This window comes from Lontra canadensis, unplaced genomic scaffold (genome assembly GCF_010015895.1).
Source record: "Lontra canadensis isolate GAN:19392208 unplaced genomic scaffold, GSC_riverotter_1.0 scaffold142, whole genome shotgun sequence".
Lineage (NCBI taxonomy): Eukaryota > Metazoa > Chordata > Mammalia > Carnivora > Mustelidae > Lontra > Lontra canadensis.
The window spans coordinates 2,209,001-2,228,640 of record NW_022631136.1 but is presented as its reverse complement, the minus strand read 5'-3'; the positions used below and the strand labels follow the sequence as shown (position 1 = coordinate 2,228,640).

Here is a 19,640-nt window from a genome sequence, read left to right as displayed (position 1 = left end):
AGCAGGACATAGAGGCAAAGACAATGGGCTGAATGGGACAACATCAGCCTAAAAAGCTTCTGCACAGTGAATGAAAAAATCAACAAAGTCAACCTACTGGATGAGAAAAGATATTTGCCCATCATACATCCAATAAAGGGTTAATATCCAAGATACATAAAGAACATACAACTCAATAACAGATAAAATCTGATTTATAAATGGACAAAGTAATTGACATTTTTTTTCAAAAAAGTCAAGAAATAAGTGTTGTCTGTTGACCAAATGAAAAAATGTTCAATATCACCCATGATTGGGGAAATGCAAATCAAAACCACAATGAGATATCACCTTACACATATTGGAATGGCTAGTATCAGAAAGACAAGAAATAAGTGTTGATAAGGATGTAAAGAAAAGGGAACCTTCATGAATTATTGGTGGGAATGTAAATTGGTACAACCACCACAGAAAAGAGTATAGAGGTTTTTCAAAAACTTAAAAGTAGAGTTGCCATATGATCTAGCAATGCCACTACTGGGTATCTATCCAAAGAAAACAAAAATATTAATTTGAAAAAGATATCTACACCCTTATATTTGCTGAAGCATTACTTACAATAACCAAGACATGGAAACAACCTGGTATCCATCAGTGGATGAATGGATAAAGAGAATATGGTTTATATGCATATATGTGTGCGTGTGTATGTTCACTTTATTTATATATGTTTGTTTATTTTTTTATACACACACATACAACAGAATACTACTCAGCCATAAAAAAGAATGAGATCTTGCCATTGAAGACAACACGGATGGACCTAGAGGGTATTACTCTAAGTGAAATAAGTCAGACAAAGACAAATACTTCATGATTTCACTTATACATGGAATCTAAAAGATAAAACAAAACAAAACCCAGCCTCACAGATACAGGGAACAAATTAGTGGCTGTCAAAGTGACAAGGGATGGGGACAGGGGCAAAATGGATAAAAAGTATCAAGAAGTACAAACTTCCAGTTGTAAAATAAGTAAGTCATGGGGATGTAATGTATAGCATGGGAAATATACTCAATAATGTTCTGTTAACTTTGTAAGGTGACAGTAACTATGCTTACTGTGATGATCATTTTACAATGAATACAAATGTCAAATCACTATGTTGTGCACCTGAAACTAATATAACTTTGTTTGTCAATTACCCCTCAATTAAAATTTTAAAAAAGAATGTGGGCTGAATGTCCTGTGACCTTGGGCAAGTCACTTGGCCTCTCTATGCCTCATTTTCCTCATCTGCCAAGTGTGAATACCATACTCATTGGTTTATTATGTTATTTTTGTATCTAATATAGACCATGACAAATGAAAGGCATTCAATAAATTATAGTTTCTCTTCCCTCCTGAGCAACTACTCTGCACTTATCACTGTGAGATATGATCCCAAACCTCTGACACAGAGACCAGAGCCAAGAGAGAAAGAGGGTAGGTGGAGAGCTACACTGAGAGCTACACTACACTACTGAGACTTGTACTATTATTTAAGTAGAACAAGAGATGGGGAACTCTTTGCAATCAAGCAAGAACCACAAGGAAATAATGGGCTAAATGATGTCTTAGATAAATGAATTACATCAAAGATAAATAATGGATGGGAGGAGGCAACAAAATAACTCTGGAACTGGGTTTCCAAGCAAGCAACTTCATGGGAGGGAATGGGCTAGACAGCGTGGGGTCTGGAAGTGAAGTCAGGAAAGAAGAATCCCTCCCTCACATCCTCCTTCTCCCTTATGTTCATGAGTCACCCTGCAGCCTCAGGCAAGTCCATCCCACCTCTGCCTCCATCTCATCCTCAGGAAAATGGGCATCATAACAATATACATATAGCAGAACACTGAAAAAGTTCAGGTTCCTGAGAGCAAAAAGCCTCTGAGATGCCATATCCTGATGATAAGAGATAAAGAATAGTCTAAGACACCAATCCTAGATTCCTGGGCACATGATAAGAAAAGGCCAATGGCAGGACAAATGTCCAGCAAACATGTCTCAATTTCAGTAAGTGGGTTTTTTGGGCAATTTTCATAAAGAAACTTTGCCAGAATCCTGATACATATTAGGAAAAAGATTTAACACAGAAACAGAAAATAATCAGACTGAGCACCCCACAATTACAGATGACTATCAACTGATAGATAAAGGACAAAGATAAAGGACAGAGAGGAAGATAGATAAAGGACAGAGGCAAATCTCCCAAGTCACCGTGATTTCAAAGAGGATGACACTTAGTGAAAGAGTCTGCAAAGGCCCATAAGCAGTTCCCATGTGCAGGCATCTCTTTCTGACCGCATTTCTCTCTCCTGGGATCTGATCTCCAGGGATCTATTCCCAGGATTCTACATTTAGACATCAAGGGAAGGGAAAAATGGAAATCCTTTAAAAATTATCTTCTTGCTTTTTTCCTCTAGGCTCAAAGCTCATATGATCTCATTTCTCCTAGCACCCCTACGCCCAAGAGGGAGGAAGGAAGCAGGAGTCATTATCTTAATTTCATACATAGACACTCGGGACCAGGTGAGTTTAAGTGACTCACCTAAGGTCATAGAGAATACCAATGTCTAAGCTGGATCCACAGCATGAACCCTGTCCCCCACCAGCTCCCAACCTACTACATGGCAGGTCAGAAGCCATTTAAAAATTAACTGTTCCTTAAAAAGATACATTCTTATCCCGACACTACCATATACCAAAAGTATCTACATACACAGTTCTGGAAAGAAATTTGGTAGGGATAACACAAGGCCATTCTTATTATGTTGAAAAATTATTGGTACAAATGATTTCAAAATGTCGCTCATCATATAGTACAACCTGCATGATTCTATAAGTTATGTCCTAAGACCTATATAAGTTATGTCCAAACACATGCCCCATAATCAATACTCATTTAATGAGCCAGGGAAAAAATGAAAAGTTCAGCTCAGGAGATGTGTGGTTCATCTCCTGGCCTTGCATACAAGCTCATGCCTAGATCTTTCACCTATGCTTCCCATGAGCATTTTCTCCCCTCCCATGACTCCACAGAGCACAATGAAGTCCCATAAAGAGCCACAGAAAGAAGTGGTTGTGTATCACCTTTCTGAGTGAAATAGGCTTGAGATTCTCAGCAGGGGTATTCCATGGAAAATCACTGTTAGAAGACAGAGCTAAGGAAAAAATAGAACTGGTGGTCTTTGAGTTTCAGGTATAGTTTACACTAGAGTTCCCCCTTTGGAAACTCACAACACAGAGAGACTTTGAAAAGTCCTTCTGTAGGAGGATAATAAATAATGTGTTTCAATTTGCTTAACCCTGAGTTTTCAATTAATGTTAATGTTAGAGCCTGAAATACCTGGTTCCCTAGGAAGATCCTATGAAACCAATGTTTTAACTAGAGACCCTCTATGGAGAATGAGGGGATATCATAATGCTATCTCCAAACAAAAGAGAGCTATCTCATGATTCTCATGTGACCAGCATGATCATAACCACCCACTACCTGGGCCCCTCTCAAAATGCCAGGAACTTAAAATCACTCACTCAAGACCAACTCCTTCCTTTGGAATGTAAAGGAAAACTTAGTACATAAAAAAGGGAGAACCACAGAAAGGGAATAGGAATGACTGAGCTCTTCTATTTTTTGAGTTATCAATTCTGGACACCAAAACCAAAATTTACACTGGAAGACAAATTTCAAACAATGCATCCTACTACCTCCCAGACCCCCAAGGTATTATTTCATTAGCTCTAAATTTCCCAGATTCTCACATCAACAGAGTGGCCCAAAGGAGAAGACCACATCTGGCCAAGCCAACAAGTCAGAACACCAGCTCAGCCGCTGGGTGACCTCTGGCAAAAACTTTAACCTCACCGTGGCCCTGTTTCTACATCAGGAAAGCAGAGGCGGCAGCCCTTCTGTCAGGCTAGGCTGGATGGGGAACAACTAATAAAAAGAAGGTCATAAAACACTTGGCAATACATTCAGTGTCCTGTAAAATCTTAATGATTATAATCAAGCTGTGGCTAGAAGTCTGCAAGTTCCGCACATGACATTCAGCAGTCACTGTGCTGGTATCTGATAACAGGACACTCTCAGCCTCAGTACATCAGCTGCACAAACTGGTCTAAGCTGACACTAGTTTCTTCACACAAAATTGTCAGGAGAAAAACATCACAGAGGTCAAGTTGTCTTGGTCTAATCACCACATCTCATGGGAGACGAGATCCTCACAGCCTCCCCACAAAAACCATGAATTTCTGTGTACTTGTGGCTGAGGGAACAGCCTTCATGAAACTGATTCCTGCTACAGAGGGCTGCCCCACTACACAGTATGTGTTTGTTCGAAGCACATGGTGAGGAGGGGGCGGGGGAAAGAGCATCAGCTGACCATGATGGGGAATTGTAAAGGGAAGATCGGGTACTTTACATATGAAAGTGTTGTCACCTCCACATAGGCAGCAAAAAATTAAATGAGTAGTATTGAAGATGGTAAAGAACACAGGATTTAGATTCAGATAGATCTGGATTCAAATCCAACCTCGCCACTTGCCAGCTCTTCAACCCTAGAGAAGTCACTTCACATCTCCAACTCTTGGTCTCTCCACTTACAAAATGAGTCTAAGCATGCTCACCACACAAGACCAGCTAAGAATGAGAGACAACAGCTACTGTCATGTCTGGTTCACAGTGATGATGATGATGGTGATGATGGTGGTGGTGATGGTCACAGAAACACAAAAAAACTCGGCACTACCATGCCACATAGGCCAAACTCCCTCCACCAAATTGGAGATGTAGGAAAGAAGTATTTCTCATCCATCTTTTCATTCTCAGTACCTTGCCCAGTGCGCAGTAAATTTGGTTAGACTTAACTGATCATATGATGCTGAGTACAGAGGAACAAGCTGAAATACAGCAGATGCTTGGATTAGAAAGATGACACCTCCTCCAGGAGCCATTGTCTAAATATGGGCAAAGCCAGTCCACGTGGCCATGCCTAGGCTGGGGCCCCAGGCAATTTCCTCACTGCTGCAAATTCTGCTTAGTCAAGTTTTCATCTGAATAATAATAGCAGAGGAAACTCAGACTGGCTCAGGTGATACTCCTGGAACTGCTTTTAAATTACAGATCCGAAATTAGCCCCTTGGTGAATATAATTTCTTTCTCCCAACCTTGTTTCAACTCTCCAAAAGAAACTACTGACGAGGCCAGTGTAGAAAGAATTAGGATATCAGTTTTATTGTCACTACTCTTACCCTCCCCATCCTCACTCTTTCATGTACTGGATAATCCAGCCACCCCATTTCACACTCCAGCAAGACGTAAAAAATAAAATTATGCCCTCCTTCCTATCTCATGGTTCATCATAATTTCTCTCACATGCTCCTTTTCCTCCTAATCTCCTAAAGTCCTAAAAAGTGACTTCTAAATAGTCAGGGAAACAAACCATAAGAAACTCTTAACTATAGAAACAAGCGGAGGGTTGCTGAAGGGGAGGTGGGTAGGGGGATGGGATTATTGGGTGATGGGTATTAAAGAGGGTATGTGATGTGTTGAGCACTGGGTGTTATATGCAATTGATGAATCAGTAAATTCTAACTCTGAAACCAATACACTATATGTTAATTAAATTTAATTTAAATAAAAATACATAATTTTTAAAAAGTGACTTCCTCTAAACTCTTATAGGTCTATTTTCTGATCATGGGACTTGTATATGGTCTTGTATATGACACATAAATGCAATTCATTCATTCTTTCAATCAACAAATATTTCCTGAGTGCCTGTTCTGTAACAGGTATTGGGAATACAACAGCAAACAAAACAGATATGGGACCTGCTTTCATGGAACCTATATCATACTGTATTTAATTCCTTCCTAAATGAATGGATGGATGGTTGAAACCAGTATCTCTTCTGTAAGCCCAAACCATGATTGCACGAAGAAGACACAGCCCTTTTTTTTTTGAGGTGATTAGAATTTTTATTATAAGCTTATTTACTTAATATAAAATATTTTATAGTTCAGTTCACATTTTTTTTAATTTCTTTTCAGCTTAATACTATTCATCGTTTTTGCACCACACCCAGTGCTCCATGCAATACGTACCCTCCATAATACCCACCACCTTGTTCCTCCAACCTCCCACCCCCCGCCCCTTCAAGACCCTCAGATTGTTTTTCAGAGTCCATAGTCTCTCATGATTCACCTCCCCTTCCAATTTCCCTCAACTCCCTTCTCCTCTCCAACTCCCCATGTCCTCCATGTTATTTGTTATGCTCCACAAATAAGTGAAACCATATGATAATTGACTCTCTCTGCTTGACTTATTTCACTCAGCATAATCTCTTCCAGTCCCGTCCATGTTGCTACAAAAGTTGGGTAATCATCCTTTCTGATGGAGGCATAATACTCCATAGTGTATATGGACCACATCTTCCTTATCCATTAGTCCATTGAAGGGCATCTTGGTTCTTTCCACAGTTTGGCGACCGTGGCCATTGCTGCTATAAACATTGGGGTACAGATGGCCCTTCTTTTCACTACATCTGTATCTTTGGGGTAAATACCCAGTAGTGCAATTGCAGGGTCATAGGGAAGCTCTGGTTTTAATTTCTTGAGGAATCTCCACACTGTTCTCCTAAGTGGCTGCACCAACCTGCACTCCCACGAACAGTGCAAGAGGGTTCCCCTTTCTCCACATCCTCTCCAACACATGTTGTTTCCTGTCTTGCTAATTTTGGCCATTCTAACTGGTGTAAGGTGGTATCTCAATGTGGTTTTAATAGACCCAGCCCTTTATCAAAGAGTGATAAACTCTCCAATATAGTCTGACTGGTGAGCTTTATTTCTCACAATAGACTGCCTGTTCCTATTCCCCAGCTTCCCACACACTGCCTAGAATACCTTCCCATTCCATTTGGCCTACCTGAAATCCACTCATCTTTTGTTTTTTTATTCATTTTATTTATTTTGGAGAGAGAGAGAGAGCAGCGGTAAGTGCAGAGAGGAAAGAGTCCCAAGCAGACTCCACACAGAGCACAGAGCCAGAGACAGGGCTCACTCTCATCACCCTGAGATCATGACCTGAGCCGAAACCAAGAGTCAGCTGCTTAACCAACCGAGCCACCCAGGAGTCCCTGAAACCCACTCATCTCACCCAGAACAAGCGTCATCTCCTCTCAGAAGGCCTCCCAAACTTCTTTAGCCAGTAGTGGTGCCTTCCTTCTGTAACCCAAAGAGCATGTTTGGATTATAACCAGACTTCACAATTATATCACACACTCTGAATACCCAAAATGTCTTCTTTTCACCTAGTGCAGTGCCTTCCATTTAACAGGTTTTTAGTGAAAGCTTCTGATTAGCTGAGGAGCAAGGTGCTATGGACATTCATGGGACAGGTAAGGTTATACAAGCACTATTTTAGAGCTTGCATTCAGAGAATTTCAAAGAGTTTTACACCTTGAAAAGCATGACAAAAGAACACCCTAATCTGGTTTTGAAATATATTGGCCCTGAAAGGAGGGATTACATTAAGGTCAGAAAAACTGACTTTGCTCTGTGAGAAGTTGCAATCATTCCCCATTTGAAATACCCATACAGGATATGGTTTACTTCAAAGACTCAACTTTTGCTGCAGAAAGCCCTTTTTCTTGTAATTTAGGAAATTCTTTCAAACAGTGCAGTTATAGATGAGCCATTAAGGACACTCTGACCAGAGCTGAGAGCAAGCCAACTGAGAGCCCAGAGCCAGGTGGGGTTGGTTAGACACCTAGAGAAGCAATACCCACAGCACTCTTCATCAGCAGATAAGGAAAAACTTCAAAGAACTTTCTGAAAAGTTCCAATTACACATCTGACAGAATTGCTAAAAAGCTAAAATGAATGCTTAGTGTGCAACAACTTTAGTGAGTTTTTAAGGTTCAAATATTTTAAGGTCTATTTCATTTCATTTCACTTAAATATATATATATAGATATATATATATATATCCCCCAAGTACCCTGCCAGGTGCAATACCAAGTGAGTATATAAGATACATTCTTACTTCTAGAAACATTGACTCCTAGAAACTCTTCTGTTCTGCTCTAAGACACAAGTCTTAGAATAAAATGTTGATTTTCCCCATCTCATTTTCTGCTAGCTACCTTATCTTTCTTTCATCTCTTTCCTCTTGGAATCAAATCACTTGAAAACTTTTGTTTTTAGCATTTAATGTATTTAATTCTTGAATAGATAACAGATTCACATTGTTCAAATATCAAAAAGTACAAGAAAGTAGACAATGAAAAAGACACTTTCCCATCTCTCTCCCTACAGGTAACCACTGTTACTAGTGTGTGTGTGTGTGTGTGTGTGTGTTCTTAGAAAAACCTTCTTTGTGTATACAAGCAAGTACTAACACATATCCTTATTTTTGGAATTAACATGTCTCATTCCAAATCATCAGGGAGCAGGGTGGACGGAGCCCCTGGTAGTAAGAGTTGTTGTGGTGTCTGGCACCACACTTGGCACAGAACAAGAACTTAATGCTTGTGGGCCAGAGAGACATCTACAGGAAGGAAGAATAGAGAAATACACAGCCCATCTTCTGCATCTCCAAAAATGCTAGGAGCTCGCTCAGATCCTCATTTGAGCCAAATGGACAAGAACCTTGGCCAGTAAGAAGAGAAATGAGCAAAGGAAGGCAACTGAAAGAAAGTTGTTGGAGAGGGGCAGAGGATGACCAGGGAAGCATGTGCCCCTCTGCAGAGGAAGGGTCAGAATGAAAACTATGAAAAATTCTGGACATTGGCCTCCTCCTTGTCCCACTTCCATCCTTACTTCAGAGATGGGGTAGGATTCAATGTGCTGAAACACCTAAGAGTGGGGCTTAATAGCTGTGTCATGACATAGGTGACTATTGAACTTCTAGGCTTAGAGAAAGCATTCCAAAGCAGACTGGAGCATGCCTGCCTGTGCTGGCAGTGCTTTTCTCCACCTTGGGAGGCTGTGACTTTTGTCCAACAACACAAACTTCTACTAAGTGTAAAGTCATAGCTCTCAATTTCCTTTCTTATGCCTTACTATCAGAAGTAAAACCTCTTTAAAAAAATATTTTTTTTAGTTCTTTAGATACACATCCTCATAGCTCATCGCAAAGAGTGACTTACCATTGTACTAGGAGCACATCTAAATCTAATAGAGAATGTCACACAGCACCTTGTTTCCTGAGGACCCGTGGCCCTTCTTTCATATGGCAGCTGTGAGCTGTAATAGACATCATAAAGTCTCCACCACCCAACCAAAGAATGCCTGCTTCCTTCATTCAGAGTATTCATCAAATTATGAAAATTAAATTCATTCTTCCCTTTCAGTGTGTCTTTTGATAAATCCCAACAGTCTGTGAAATTGAGGAGCTACTGGTTAGGATATACAGTTTTAGAACAGAGAAATCAAATCACTTGAAATCTATGACCAGTTTAATGACAAAGAAAGCCAGGGGCCCTCTTAGAGCGGGAGTGAGCAGAAGTGCCCTCCCTGGGCACCCATGCCCCGTCACCTTGCATGGCATGATGTAAGATGAAAGCATCTGCTGACTCTCAGAGGTATAATTACCACCAGGGTGGGGGTATAATTAAAGTAAGAATAATTTACCTTAAAGAAGATAAAAATTAAGAATTATTAATGATCACAATAATTAGTCCTCTTATATCTAAGAATCACAAATGCTTTACAAGCTGTAATTATTACAGCTCCCTCTGAGGAAGGGATTCATATCTTACAGCTCCTAACTTAACAGAGGGGTGAAGTGATGGGCATGCAGGAAGGCAGAGAGGGATAGAGTAATGTTTCTTCCAGCATCTGTCCCACACATGGCGAAACTAAAAAAAGGCCCCAGAAGGGCTCACTCCCATTATAGTGTGTGCCCTCCTCCCCAAACCCACAGAAATCCATCCCAGATCAAGCAACTCATCTCATTCTAACCTGCTGGCCAATTTAACTGCTGCAATGCAATAAAATTATATCATATCAGCAAGGATTTTACTAAATACCTAGTCAAAGTAAAAGATACAACATTGCCTTCAAGGAACTTAAAACCCAACTGAGAAGACAGAACAAGCTCTCATTAAATTAGAGGGAAAATGTGGAAAATACACATTAACTAGTGCTAGGTTGTGTGATGCTGACTATGCATGCTGTGTAATTTTTTTTTAATTGCGAGATCATTATATGCAAAGGTCAAGGAAGGTTTTGAGAAGAGATGGAAATTGTACATGGCCTCAGAGAAAATATATTAGGTCTTAGACTGTCAGAGGTGGGGTCCCACTGGTAGATCAGTGAATAAAAAGAAATAATAGGAAAACTTGAAAGGTTTAACACATAATTTTAAGAATAAAGTAGTCATTGGAGAGATGTTCAGAGAACTTACCGAACTTATTTTTTAAGCCATCTCAAATCACCCTGTTTGGGGGCGCCTGGGTGGCTCAGTCAGTTAAGCAATGGACTCTTGGTTTCTGATCAGGTCATAACCTCATGGGTCATGGCATGGAGCCCCACATGGGGCTCAGTGGGGAGTCTGCTTGAGGATTCTCTCCCTCTGCCGTTCCCCCTACAGGCACTATCTCTCACGTGCCCACTCTCTCTTTCTCTAAAATAAATAAATGAATCTTTAAAAAACTAAAAAATTAATTAATTAAATAAAATCACCCTACTTGGACATCTTCCCAGAGTTCCGCATCATGGCTCATATTGTGCTCTGGATAAGATCATTGGGCTTCCAATCACACAGCTACCTTCTCTGCTTCACCTAAATTTTCAATTTGGTGGTTTTCCAATAAAGCCAAGACAGGGCTGGTCCTGGTAGAATGCCACAGAATGTCAAATCTATTATTTACTTCTTCTGGGTTTTGACAACAGAAAATGGAACATGAGCCTTTGACTAGGATATAGACAAAGAATACCTAATACTTCCTTAGTTCTGTTAATCCAGCAGAACTCTAACCTGAGAGATTTCAGCATGAACAAGTCTTCATGATTGACATAGTATCAAAGCATCTGAGTGATTTAAATTTTATTTTCTCTTTTCAATGCTTCTGTAATGAAGAGCCCAAGCCTCAAAGCCAAGAAACAATATAATACTGTAACTATGCTCTGGACCCAGCAGCATTCATCCTTAATAAAGGAGGATGATTCTTGCAGAATGGAGCAGGAGCACTTGGGTCCTTCCTGGGCCAGTCAGTATACTTAGTATTCTCTGACCTCTCATTGCCTCAGTCTCCAGTCTTATAAAAGAAATATAATGAGATTTTTTGTCTATATAAAAAGAATGGGGATCCTCAGATTATTGGTTTTTTTGTTTTGTTTTGGTTTGGTTTTGGCTTTGGTTTTGGTTTTGGTTTTTGGTTTTTGGTTTTTGTTGTCATTGTTGTTTTGATGAACCATGAAGAGTGAACACTGCTCCATTTTAAGGATTCCATATTGGTCTTAAAAAAAATAGACTGAACCAATATGTTAGGACTCAATAATTTTCTACATTCTTTGGCATTTACCAACATTTTAAGGAGATAGAAAACAATAAAAATTATTTCCCTGTCCAAATATTATGTCAGAAGCTTCTTTTTAAACAGGATTTTAAAATAATGGTACCGTCTTAAATAAAAGAACATTATATAATAATGAGGGCCACTTCATTAGGATAATATCAAATCTGATTTTAGAATTTAGCATTTGAATCTTTTTATAATCTTTCTGACTATAGACAAAGTGCAGCAAGAAAAATAGGCTAATTCTCTTAGGTTTCTATATATTCTGCCTTATGTTGTGTTGACTTTAAACAAGAGTAGGTAAAAGAGCCATCACTGGATTAAAGATCAAGCTTCATTCATAATGGGGGAGGAGTTCTTCTGTTACTATGAAAGCAATTTCAGCCATTTTCTCAAGGCTATTCAGAAGCACTTTGGGGGGAAGTTTGCTTCTGTATAATTTTGCTTGCTCAACCATGATTTTAGAATAATTAATACTTTCCCTTTATTCTCACAGAAACTAATTAGTCTCCTTTTGAGTGTATTAACTACAGGAAGATAATGGAATCAGACAAATGCATTCTACCACCTGGGCTGAGGTTCCCAACAGATCACATACTGGAGGATGACAACAAAATCAGACACAAAGCAGGTTTTGTCCAGGGAACTCTTTGAAGGACAACCATTAAAAAACTATCCCTCTGTGAGAAATAGAGGTTCTGAAATTATCTGTGGTTACATTGTACACAGTGCTCATGAAGATTCTATCATTGTGATTCTATCCTAGAATCCAAAAATTAAAGAACTATATAAACCCCTAAATAGAAAGGAAAGAAGAAAAATGTTCACTTTTCATTAAGTAGCTACTACATTAAGTTTACTATCAGATCCCAAGAAATAATGGCAGTTCTAGGAAAATTCCTAGATCATAATCTTCAGTGTTGAAGTCCTTAAGGATACAGAATTGAGCCAGGCTTACAATTGTCTTCTCACCACTTATCACTTCCACTTTCCTCTTCACCCAACTCTGGGATAGCAGCAGCAAGTGAGGAGAGAAACAGAAGTCAACTCCATTATCATTTGGACCAATCTGCACATAATGTACTAGCCATCAAGATTTAGGTTCTAAATCTTCACATTCTATTAAAGGGCCCTACAGAGTCTCCTCAAAATTCAGAAAACCAATAGCTGGGTGTGTTGGACAAAGGAGAAGATAAAAATGCTGAAAGCCATTGAATCATTTAATAGTCTCCATAAATCTATTGTGAACCAAAGTTTCATATATTCCGAAATGTAAGGGTAGAAGTCACTGACACCGAGGATAAAATCCAGTTCCTTACAATAAAACAGCACTGAGATTTGCAAATGATTGCCAGGGTTGAGAAAGCCTTGACAGATATAATGGGCTAGAATGACCTATTACCTTAATGTGCTTCCAGAAGAAGCAGACTCAAGTGCTTAGGTGTCATAATCATTAGTAACTTAGCCTGAGTAGGATGATTATATCTACAATAATGCATTACACCAGCTTTTTTTCTCCAGGGGCATTGATATGTTAATGAGAAAAGAAATCAGCAAACTTCATTTAGATGTAATATCCTAAGAACGAAATTTTATAGATTTCATGTTCTCTTATGAACAATTAATGAAAACATATTTTAAGGTGACAAAATTGCTTACTGTGGAAGCAATCCCAAATCTGTAGGAAAATCATCATTAGACCCAAAAATATAAATGCACTTTTTCCCTTTTTTAGAGAAAAAACTGAAAACAATTCCTTACACTATCTCATCACCCTAGAATTGCTATATTAATTTGTTCTCATCAGTTTATACTAAAGTTTCTCTTTAACCCCACTCTAGAATTTATATATTTTATAAAGTAAATGGCTTAGAAGTTACTACTTTTTTATGAAGTCATAATTAAGATTCTGAACATTAATTTTTTTATCTCACTGTTTTACTTAATTTTAGCACTTTAAGAAAATTATAGATTCTGTCAAATAATCTATCCATTCCTGTTAGAAAGTAAGGTCTGTGAACCTCGTGCCAAATAACTACGTGAGCAAATAGCGAGATAAACAAGTCCTTCGTGGAGACAGAGGTGGAGCTGGGCTTGGTTAGGAATGAATCAGGCCATCCCACAGAGTGGGTGTCTCCTTCCTAAGTTGCTCTTCAGGGCACAATTAAATCCCCTATAAAAGGCCCAGCTCCCAACTGTCCAGTACACTTGCCAGCAGTGTCAGCGAGGGCTCAACTTCCTTTGGTGAAGTGGGTAAGTCCCAGTCAATTGGGATCATGTTCTTCTGTACGATTCATTTTACAGCTGTAGTAGATGTTCAGTGGGGGAGAGGAGGGTCTATAGACCAGAAAGGATCAGTATCTTAAAGTGATAATCAAACTTCCACTAACTTCATGCCATCTTATAACTGAAGCTATCACTCAAATGGAAACATAGCTCTTCCAAGGTTCTGAATTCTATATTGTTTGCACATCAGGTGTTGGAGGATGTGATGTGTGACTCTGGGTTCTTCTTCCTAAAAACTGCCATCTCAAAAGATTGTCAACCCTCAGTACTGTTTATGTATTCGTTCTATTCAATATGGGCCATCTTCATATAGTTACAACATCTGAGGTATTGGAGTTGAGAAGTAATTAAAGAAACCAGCCAATAACTGTGTATTTGCAACATATCTGGGTTAATGCAGACAACATGTACTCCGTTTTCTGCATAGTTATTTCTGAATATTATAATGCCATATTTGACAGGAAGAAGTGGTATTTAATCTTAGAACTTGTTACTTATAAATTATTCTCATAGATGTGATGTATGAACTGTAAGGTTGGAAAATAATCCACATTCTATTTTTATGGTTACCACCAAATGTTTTACTGCCACAATTAGATTTGCATGGCTTCTGTCCACTTTTTTTTTTAAGAGAGAATCTTTTTTTTAAGATTTTATTTATTTATTTATTTGACAGACAGAGATCACAAGTAGGCAGAGAGGCAGGCAGAGAGAGAGAGAGGAGGAAGCAGGAGCAGAGAGCCAGATGCGGGATTCGATCCCAGGACCCTGAGATCATGACCTGAGCCGAAGGCAGAGGCTTAACCCACTGAGCCACCCAGGCGCCCGGCTTCTATCCACTTTAAGGTTACTTCAAATCTTCCTTTACTCTTTGGCTTTCACCTATTCTCTCTCTCTTTTTTTTTTAAGATTTTATGTATTTATTTGCCAGAGAGAGAGCACAAGCAGGAGGTGCAGCATGCAGAGGGAGAAGCAGGCTCCCTGCTGAGCAAGGAGCCCAATGCTGTACTCCATCCCAGTACCGTGGGATCATGACCTGAGTGAAAGGCAGATGCTAAACCAACTGAGCCACCCAGGTGTCCCTCACCTATTCTCTTTATTCAGCTTTAAAGTAAGAAACTTATGAGTAACAACATATCAAATTTAAATTTCTACACCCTTCTCTTCACTATCTGATCCAACATATGCTAGGGAGCAAGAAGAAAGAGAAGGAAAGGATATGGATAACCTAGATTGAGTGGACAATCAAAAGCTGACGACAAGATAGTCTGAGGATTATTCCCTGCCTTGAAATTTCTCAGAATCTGTCTTCCCCTTTCTAAGTACAATATTTAAAGATAAAAAGCTTTGAAAGCCCAGACTGAAAATAGCTACTGGTTGTACATTTAGAGATCTGACTGAACGAGTATGGATGAGGCCTCCCCAAGATCAGAAACAGAGTTCTGATTCTGAATCTTCTTTCATTCTTCTAGATTTACTTGAACTTGAAGGAAAGAAAAAAAAAATGTCTCCACTTCTGAGAAGCATCTTCAATATCACTGAAATGTTCAATCAATATGCCTCACATGATTGTGATGGGGCAGCACTAAGCAAAAAAGACCTGAAGAACCTCCTTGAAAGGGAATTTGGAGATGTCCTTCGGGTAAGAAATAATACAAAGAGAAAATCTACTGATTTAGGGTTATAAAATTTCTTCTCAGGAGAGATCATAGCAAAGAATGGCAACATATCCATTTTGTACCATCACAGCTCTACACTACATTCCCTATTCACTTATCTTTTTTTAAGATTTTATTTATTTATGAGAGAGAAAGACCATATGTACTCAAGAGCAGGGGGGCGGTGGGTAGAGGAAAAGGGACAAGTAGACTTATGCTGAGTGCAAAGTCCATTGCTGGCTCAATCCCACAACCCTGAGATCATGACCAGAGCAGAAACCAAGTGTCCAGTCTGGTGCTTAACTGAGCAGCCTAGGTGCCCCCACCCCCATTCATTTCTGAGTATTCAGCTGGCATTGTAGTCTGAGAACTAAGGAAGCTGTTAGCAACTATTTCATGTACTTGATGGCAATGAATGAATTGTTCATGGGAAGTAACCACCAAAGATGTCAGATCAAACTAAACTTGGAAGGAACTGACATTTATTTCCAAATTTAAATAATTAAAATCAGCCTATTCCCTAGAAAAAAATGGTGTTAACGTGCATGCCTTGTTCTGTTTTCAAACATGGGATAAAAATTGATCAGGAGTACTGGCTATTTCAGACAGAAATGGCTGCTGTAAAACTTCAAAAATTTCCATTTTATTTCTCTTGAGGATTAGTTCATTCTTACCCAGCTCAAGAGAAGGTGGATTCTTTTGACCAGCATTAAATTACAAGTTACAAAAATTTTCAACAGATGTTTTAAAATGAAGTGTTCACATTTTACACAGGGACAAGACTTAATACACATTGGATGTTTTTCTAATTGCTCTTTATGTCTTTTGAGTGTCAGCATATCACAAAACATTCATCGTGGGAAAAGTTTACTACTTGTAAATAGCACATTGTACAATTTTTGTTCTCATTTTTTAATAGAGACCACATGACCCTGAGACAGTAGATCTGATCCTGGAACTTCTAGATCGAGACTGTAACGGGCTCATCGATTTCAATGAATTCCTCCTGTTCGTTTTCAAGGTAGCTCAAGCTTGTTATTACGCTCTCAGCCAGGCCTCCGGGCTGGATGAGAAGAGGGCCAAGTGTGAGGGAAGGGAGAACCCATTACAAGAACGCAGGCAAGAGGACCAAAGGAGATTTGAGCCCCAGGACAGACAATTAGAAGAACGCAGGCAGAAAAGGCAAGAACTGGAGAGGGAACTCGCTGAGGAAGAGAAGCAGCGGCTGCAGAGGCAAGAACGGGAAGAGTGCCTTGAGGAGGAAGAGCATCTGCAGGGGCGCAAGGGTCGGGAGCTAGAGAAATTTTCTAACCAAGAGCAAAGCCAAGAGAGGCGGGAGCAGCGAGAACTCCAGAAGGAAGAGCAGCTGCAAAGGCTAGAGCGCCAAGAGCAACGGGAGCGGGCGCTCCAGGAAGAGGAGCAGTTGGAACAGCAGAGACGAAAGGAGACGCGCTTGCCGCCGGAGCTGAGGCGCGTGCAAGAGAGACGCGAGCAAGAACTGAAGCGCGAGGAGCAGAGCTTGGAGCAGGAACTGCGGCTCGAGCAGGAGGAAAGACGTGAGCAAGAACTGAGGCGCCAGCAGGAGGAAAGACGTGAGCAAGAACTGAGGCGCGAGGAGCAGCGCTTGGAGCAGGAACTGCGGCTCGAGCAGGAGGAAAGACGAGAGCAAGAACTGAGGCGCCAGCAGGAGGAAAGACGCGAGCAAGAACTGAGGCGCGAGGAGCAGCGCTTGGAGCAGGAACTGCGGCTCGAGCAGGAGGAAAGACGTGAGCAAGAACTRAGGCGCCAGCAGGAGGAAAGACGCGAGCAAGAACTGAGGCGCGAGGAGCCCCGCTTGGAGCAGGAGCTGAGGCGCGAGCAAGAAGAAAGGTGCAAACAGGAGCTGAGGCGGGAGCAGGAGGAGAGACGCCAGCAGCTGAGGCGCGAGCAGGAGAGACGCGAGCAAGAACTGAGGGGCGAGGAGCAGCGCTTGGAGCAGGAACTGCGGCTCGAGCAGGAAGAAAGACGTGAGCAAGAACTGAGGCGCCAGCAGGAGGAAAGACGAGAGCAAGAACTGAGGCGCCAGCAGGAGGAAAGATGTGATCAAGAACTGAGGCGCGAGGAGCCCCGTTTGGAGCAGGAGCTAAGGCGGGAGCAGGAGGAAAGGCTCAAACAGGAGCTGAGGCGGGAGCAGGAGGAGAGACGCCAGCAGCTGAGGCGCGAGGAGCAGCGCTTGGAGCAGGAGCTGAGGCGCGAGCAGCAGCTAAGTCGTAAGCAGGAGGAAAGACTCGAGCCGGAGCTGAGGCGGGGGCAGGAGGAGAGACGCCAGCAACTGAGGCGCGAGGAGCGGCGCTTGGAGCAAGAGCTGAGGCGCGAGCAAGAGAGACGCGAGCAAGAACTCAGACGCGAGGAGCCGCGCTTGGAGCAAGAGCTGAGGCGAGAGCAGCAGATGAGGCAGGAGCAGGAGGAGAGACGCGAGCAGCTGAGGCGCGAGGAGGCGCGCTTGGAGCAGGAGGAGAGACGAGAGCAGGAAGAGAGACTCGAGCAGCAGCTGAGGCGCGAGCAGGAGGAAAGACGCGAGCAGCTGAGGAGCGAGGAGCCCCGCTTGGAACAGGAGAGGCGGAAAGAGCAGCTCAGGCGCGAGGAGCCGCGCTTGGAGCAGCAGCTCAGGCGCGAGCAGCAGCTGAGACGCGAGGAGCCGCGCCTGGAGCAGGAACTGAGACGCGAACAGGAAGAGAGACTCGAGCAACAGCTGAGGCGCGAGCAGGAGGAAAGGCGAGAGCAGCAGCTGAGGCGCGAGCAGGAGGAAAGGCGAGAGCAGCAGCTGAGGCGCGAGCAGGAGGAAAGRCGWGAGCAGCTGAGRMGCGAGGAGCCCCGCTTGGAACAGGAGAGGCGGAAAGAGCAGCTCAGGCGCGARGAGCAGCGCTTGGAGCAGCAGCTCAGGCGCGAGCAGCAGCTGAGACGCGAGGAGGCGCGCCTGGAGCAGGAGCTGAGACGTGAGCAGGAAGAGAGACTCGAGCAGCAGCTGAGGCGCGAGCAGGGGGAAAGACGCGAGCCGCTGAGGAGCGAGGAGACCCACTTGGAACAGGAGAGGCGGAAAGAGCAGCTCAGGCGCAAGCAGCAGCTGGTTGAGGAGGCGGTGGAAGAGGAAGAGGCCCAAGAGCGGGGCAAGAGCCGAACTCCAAGGTGGCAGTGGCAGCTCGAAAGCGAGGCTGAAGCTCGTCAAAGCAAAGTCTACTCCAGGCCCCGCGGGCAGAAGCAGAAGCACTGCCCGGAGCAGGAGGAGAAGAGGCGGCTCCAGGAGCGGGAGCGGCAACTCCGGGAGCAGGAGGAGGACGGCCAGTGGCAGCACGGGTTCCGGCCCCTCCCGGAGGAGCGCGAACCTCTACTGCAACGGGAGGAGCAGGCACGCCTGCAGAGGGAGGAGGAAGAGCCGCGCCGCGACTTCAGATGGCAGTGGCAGGCTGAGGAAGAGAGCGAGAGGCGCCGCCAGAGGCTGTCGGCCAGGCCCGCGTCGCAAGAGCTGCGGGAGAAGCAGTTAAGAGCCGAGGAGCGGCAGGCGCGGGAACTGTTCTGTGAAGAGGAGGAGCAGCGCCGCCAGCGACTCGAGAGGGAGCAGGAGCAGCGGGTCAGTAAGGAGAAGCAGCTCCAGTTGGAGGAGAGCTTCCAAGAGGACCGGGAGAGGAAGCTACACCAGGAAGAGCAGCGCCACGACCAAAAATGGAGGTGGCAATCAGATGAGGAAAGCCAGAGACGCCGCCACATTCTGTACGCCAAGCCAGCTGAACGAGAGCAGCTGAGGGAAGGAGAGCAGCTGCAGAGGGAGGAACGCGAGAAGAGGCGCCTCCAGGAGCGGGAGAGACAATATCGGGAGGAAGAGCAGCTGCAGCAGGAGGAAGAGCAGCTGCAGAGGGAGAGGAGGCGCGAACAGCGCGACAGGCAATATCTGGAGGATGAAGAGCTGCAGCGCCTAGAAGGGAAGCGGCAATTCCAGGATGACGATCAGCGCGGTGATCTGAAATGGCAGTGGCAACCAGAAAAAGAAAATGAAGTTCGTAATCATAGGGTTTACTCCAAACGCAGAGAGAATGAAGAAAAGATCCAGGAGGGCGACAAGAAGTTCCGCCAGGAGGAGCAGCTCCTGCAGGAAAGGGAAGAACAGCTGCGCCGCCAG

At 42.8% G+C, this 19,640-nt stretch overlaps 1 protein-coding gene across 1 annotated transcript in view; it reads left to right on the top strand.

Moving 5' to 3' along the window:
* Positions 1 to 15,333: 15,333 nt before the first annotated feature.
* Positions 15,334 to 19,640, top strand: part of TCHH (trichohyalin) — a 4,749-nt gene continuing 442 nt past the window's right edge. The window contains exons 1-4 of the mRNA XM_032843571.1: positions 15,334 to 15,471; positions 16,407 to 16,909; positions 16,958 to 18,502; positions 18,560 to 19,640. The exon at positions 18,560 to 19,640 is cut by the window's right edge and continues 442 nt beyond it. Of these exons, the coding sequence (XP_032699462.1) occupies positions 15,334 to 15,471; positions 16,407 to 16,909; positions 16,958 to 18,502; positions 18,560 to 19,640 (3,267 nt within the window). The remainder of the gene's footprint in view (positions 15,472 to 16,406; positions 16,910 to 16,957; positions 18,503 to 18,559) is intronic.